Source organism: Carassius auratus, unplaced genomic scaffold, assembly GCF_003368295.1.
Source record: "Carassius auratus strain Wakin unplaced genomic scaffold, ASM336829v1 scaf_tig00026265, whole genome shotgun sequence".
Classification (NCBI taxonomy): Eukaryota; Metazoa; Chordata; class Actinopteri; order Cypriniformes; family Cyprinidae; genus Carassius; species Carassius auratus.
In genome coordinates, this window is record NW_020525501.1 from 24,001 (window position 1) to 30,000 (window position 6,000).

At 38.1% G+C, this 6,000-nt stretch overlaps 1 protein-coding gene across 1 annotated transcript in view; it reads left to right on the top strand.

Moving 5' to 3' along the window:
• LOC113078655 (ubiquitin carboxyl-terminal hydrolase 45-like) overlaps positions 1-6,000 on the top strand; it is a 36,931-nt gene that overhangs the window by 14,706 nt on the left and 16,225 nt on the right. Inside the window, exons 7-8 of the mRNA XM_026250980.1 lie at positions 892-987; positions 1,416-1,546. Of these exons, the coding sequence (XP_026106765.1) occupies positions 892-987; positions 1,416-1,546 (227 nt within the window). The remainder of the gene's footprint in view (positions 1-891; positions 988-1,415; positions 1,547-6,000) is intronic.

Sequence of the window (6,000 nt, forward strand, 5' to 3'; positions counted from 1 at the left end):
AGTATTTAGAAAATAACAAAAAATTGGTTTTTGAAAAGTTATAGCAATACACAACGACAAGCCAAAATGAATTAACTTAGGCTAAAACGAAACTGAAAACAACGTTGGATCTCTCATTCGACACAAAATCAAATGTTTCCGTATTCGCAATGTATCTGAATGGCAAATTATTATTTATTATGTAGCCCACATCACTCACATTCCAATATCCCCGTAAAACAATTTTTTTTGCATAACATCACGGTGGTATGGTGATAACACTTTAACAATATATATATATGTGTGTGTGTGTGTGTGTGTGTGTGTGTGTGTGTGTGTGTGTGTGTGTGTGTGTGTAAACAAATGTTAGTCTTTTTAATGGGTCACAGACACTTATCCTTTCTATTTAATTAAATTCTAGTTTAAAATAATCTTGTCGATTAATGGTTAATAATCGGTTAACGAGCATCAGTTGTTGGTTAGGAAAAATAACCAAAATGAACATCCCTAATACACACACACACACACACACACACACACACACACACACGCACATATAGAGAGAGAGAGCAAATGTGTGTTTGCTTTTTTGTTTTTGAAAGAAGTGTCTTATGCAAACCAAGGCTGAATTTTTTTATAATATATTTTTTTATAATAACATTTATAATGTATAAAATACAGTAAAAAAAAGTGGTAATGTGAAATATTAATTACAATTTAAAATAACTGTTTTCTATTAACATTTTTTTAATGAAACTTATTCATGTTATCATTCCAATGTGTTAATTTGGCTGCTCAAGAACTGTTTTTATTATTGATGATATAAATATTATAAAAAATATATTATTATGTGATATTATAAAAAATATAAAACAGAGAAACTGTAAAAGCTGTTTGTGTGTTTTGATTTAGAATCTTTCCCAGACCCACATGCTGAATGATCTGATTCAAGATGTCAAGGAAAAAGGACATAAGATGAAGATCTGCCCCCCTGCTGAGACTAACTTGGTACGTTTTAACTATCATGGACTGAACTAGGGCTGGGCGATATATCTAACGATATGATCATGCACATCTAGTCAGTAAATCTGTTTCCGTGAACACTGCTAAATCACCATCACCTGCTTTTAAATGGAGCGGCATTTAATAGACAGTGCCGTAGATCACTAACAAGCTACACAATATCGCGTTCATTATCGAATGCGATTCATCTTGTATAATGAACTCGATATTGCGTAGCGATTTAGCGGTAATCACGGAAACAGATTTACTGACTAGATGCGCATGATCATACCGTTAGATATATCGCCCAGCACTAGACTGAACTAATCCAGTCACTGTCATAATCTCACTGATATTAACTTTTAAATATGCAAAATGCCTCACCACACTATACAGTATGAAAGCTGTGATATGAGTACTATGCTTTCTTACAGGGGCCACTAACAGTGACATTGCCTAGCCCAGAGCCCCTCACTTCAGCCATGTTCCTGTTCCTCCAAAGCATGAAGGAGCCTGGGAAAGGGCCTGTCTCCCCCAAGATCCTTTTCAACCAGCTCTGTCAGAAGTATGTCTACACTGCCGCCATTTGTAAATATACACTGTGAAAGTCTCTACAAGCTCTGTGGGTCAGGAAATCTAAACATGGCTAATTGTTCGTCAATATACTCCAAGCCGTTTCAAGCCTCTGTTTAAAACCCAAATGGCTGGTTGGATCCTTGCTCTCAGGGGTTGATTTTTATGCCATGTATAGACTAAACAGTTCACTGGCTGTTGTTTAAATGTTGTTTGGATGTGCTGAATGGTTGGGTGGCTCAGACAGGAGCCTGCCAGGCAGTTGGGTGTCTCTCTGGTGCTTCTGTGATATTAACTCAGGTACTGTGGCTTTATCAGACCTGTGGGTTTGCATATGAGTACATGTGCATTCAGCTCACCTGGCAATTCATTTTAGCATATACACACACACACACACACCAACACATCAACCATTATGAAAGCATACACACAATTTTACAGCCTTGGGTTAAGTCATTATGTACATTAACCCCAATTTTTGGACAAATATAATGTATTTTAATTTAAAACTGCGTGAATGGTGCTCTGCATCATCGGCTGAATCAACATATCAGTTTGCTTTTTCACGTCACAGCTTTAAATCTGCAACATCGCTGGCTAACTAATGCATTCATGGGACAAAATGGATACACTAATGCAAACAGATGGTAAAAATCGTGACTTTTGCATCAGACTTGCGTGTGTTTTGGTCACATTGTTTTAACCATTTGAGGTCCCTCTCAGCCTTAAAAGCAGGATGCTACTGTCTATTCTGTAATATTACAGCAGCTAGTCAACAAATTAATTTCTTAGTACTGATACATATAAAAAAAAAAAAAAAAAACGTTCACTGCTGTTTGTTGTCAGTGTTTTAAATCCCCATCTGAAGTGTCCCACTCTGTGCAGCACGCAGTGTCAAAACAAACAGCACATGGTGTCCTTGATTTCCACCTCTAGAGGTCACATTACTGTATAATGACTGCTGACCTCCTCAGCTGGTTCAGCAACAGACACAAGCCGGAAGAACTATCAGCATGGATTTTTGCCAGGAGTCCACTATGTGTGCTGATTAATCAGCAAAACTGATACATCGGTCAACCTCTAATCTCTGTTTCTGACAGACACCTTTAATGTAATTTCCTCTCTAGGGTCAAGTGAAGGCTTTCTGTGCTGCACGGTTTATGCCTGCGTGCTTGTGCAATCCAGCATGTCCTTGACAGGAAAGATCCTGTTTGTTTAATGCGTTTGTTGACTGGCAAACTATGGGCCACAGCTGTTGGTCTGATAGGGTACTTGAACTACTTGAGCACCATCTTGTACATTTGCAATGTTGGACAATGTGGCAGAATGGCATCTTTTGAGACATCATGCTTTAAAGGACAGTGTTTTGAAGGTGGGATGAACACCAACCATAAAATGGGTGAAGAACAAGTAGCCTGTGTACATGTTCGTGTGCTACACTGCTGAGTGCTATTGGCATGGTTGATCGAGGGCCAGGTCACGCTGCCAGCTGGACAGATCTGAGCAGCACCAGCGCCAGCAGTGGTCTAAAGTGCAGTCAGCAGCACATCCTGCTCACCACACACTGTTCCTGGTGTAAGTGAGAGTCCCAGCTTGTAAACACACACACTGACCCTGAGCCCAGATGTCTTTATCTTCCACTTTCTTTAAATACATTTGATCTGTACTATATTTAATTATGTCTCAAACCTTTTTGCATATTTCACATTGAGATGGAATGGAACTTTTGTGTCTATTAGTGCAGAGATTCAAGCACAGATGCACCAGAATGTTGACAGATGCACCAGAGGTTTTCTTAAACCCGCACCCGCCTGCTCCGCTGAATGTATGACCAGGCCCGCCTGCTCCCGTAACCTATGTGTTCCACTACCACCTGCATTGTTTGTGTCCGCTCCCGTGGACTCAGGTCTTGTGATGTACACAAATAGGTAGTCAAACTAAATATTAACATCCAGAATAACAGATTTTAAACATGATTGCATTTAAATAATATTAAGTAACCGATGCTAAACCAAAGCACCACACATGACAAAAAACATTGGGTATTTTATAAAACATGAACCCTTAAAATAAAACTGCAACTAGTGGCAACTCAGTTTTTAAATGCAGGCTAGCCCTACTGCATAAATGCACCAAACAATTAACCAGGAAATAACTTTACCATTAAATAAACACAGAGAATTTTGAAAATACGCTAATAATAATTTTAAAAAAATAAATACAAAACAAAATAGAATGCTTTTAAAAAAATCTCACAGATTTCACATTCACAGTAGCTTGCTTAACAGGCTATTGAAAAAAAGAAAATAAACAATACTTATATAAATAAATATATAAAGCTTAATACAATTATAAAAATAAAACGTGAATTTTTAGAGGACAGTAAATCGCTTTTTCCCATTTTTTTTCAGTGACAAATGAGAATTGTTTCCAGGTGTCTGACTTGCAAGTAAACAGCATCTTTAATTTTCTTCTCAACTACTTGTATTGACTCCATTTCTACAACACACCACCGTTCCCTGCAGGTCTCCCGCGAAGTGCTCTGACTGCCCACTCCCACCCACAGCAAATGTAAAACTGCCCGCTCCTGCGAGATTTGCGTTGGGTCCCGCGGGAGCCCAAACCCAATGCAGCCCTCTACTTTCAAGAATATTCTGGTTTGCAATGTGAAATAATAGGCTTTAGTTAGAGTGGCTGCTATTTTGGTTCTCATATCATACATTTTCTCCCGCGTTACTTATAATTTTTTGGGTTTCAAACTGAGTGGCAACCTCCTGCTCTCTCTTGTGAAGCCTACACGGAAGTGACTAAAACATGCAACATGCAAATAATCGACTGGCTGCTAGAGGCTGGCTCCAAAAGGGAGTCAGTCCCATAGACTTCCCATGTTAAAACTTAATAGCAGAAAAAACACTTTTATAGCCTGGTACAAAAAGTGATTTTGGTCTATATAGCTAATTTTACCCTTCATGACAACTGTAAGGGGGGTGAATTATTTTATCTGTTTAAAGTGTATTAAACTTTAAAGTTTTGCATAATTAAAGGCCAATTGAGTGACAGGTGGATTGCCGCTGCTGTCAATATCATCTCGCTAAGTGATCATGGTTTCAGCAACCAGCTCCTGCCTTTCTGCCCATTTTCGATTACCCATGAGTGACGCGCTCCCAAGATGGCGATGGCCCGCTCCACCCTCTTTCGAGCTTCAAAAACGCTCTTCAGGAATCTACGGGTGATGTCATGTACACTACGTCCATGTTTTACAGTCTATGGTTCAAAACTATTATGCCTTCTCAGGAGGTTGCTTCTTTAGGGTTCTATGATTTCCGCGATGCGGAAAACATGGACGAAATCGTGGAATCCAGTCATAAAAACAGAATTCACAGTTTAATTGAATTTGTCAAATATCGAATGAATTAAATAAAAAGTAGGTCATTACACTTCAATCAAATTCCAATATGGACTAGAATCTGTAAATATTAAGCCACAGAAGTCACTTTAAATATGAATCCTGCATGTTCTGCATTTCTTTGTTAATGAATGGCGCAGACGCAGGGATTTGTTTACTTATGTTACACAGATAATGAAGTGTGCATGACGCTCGCGCTGATTTCAGCATCTGCCGTCTCACTAAATGATGTAAACACATGAACAACATCTCCAGAACTGCTCTGGGAGTCACTTCATGAGCATTTGACCGTTTGATTTGAGTAAAACTAACATCATATCCATAGACTGGTCATATCACATATACCGAACTGTAATGGTATTTACGGCAACCCGTCAGAATAAAAGTCTGGTTTGATTTGAAGACATTGTGCCTATTACTATTAATATAGTAGTATTAATATAGTTTTAACACTAGCACAACCGGAATTCTATAACTACTAGAACTGCCAATAGCGGTCATTTTGACTGTTCATACCAGACAGCAGTGAATGTCATTTTTGTCATGTTATATTTACTTCAAAGCTTCTATGGTCATGTTTTATGAAAAATGTGGGGTAATTTAAGCATACATAATATAATATGTTCGTGATATTATTGTGAAAAAGCTACTAGACCTCCCACAAAAGTGCATGCCGCAATTTGCTTTCCGCAATTTGCATCCGGCAAGCTGGAGCTCAAAGTTTTTCACCGCAGTTAAAATGTTGTTTTTGAAAGTCAAAATGTCAACAAATATAAAATGAAGCAGAATATTTCGTTAGATAAAAACATATTGTGAATTTTGGAAATGATTACATCTGTCTTTATTCAATACATTTTGACTTTTGGAGTTTAGCATTATCGAAAATGTTTGGACCACACGAATCGGAAACAATTTTATGCAGCCTCTAATGAAATCTAGAATGAATAAATAGTTCTGTTATATTAGGACAGATAATAAACTCTGAATCACTCTCAGAATCAGTGTCAGACGAACTGTCAAGAGACCAAGAGACATCGCTC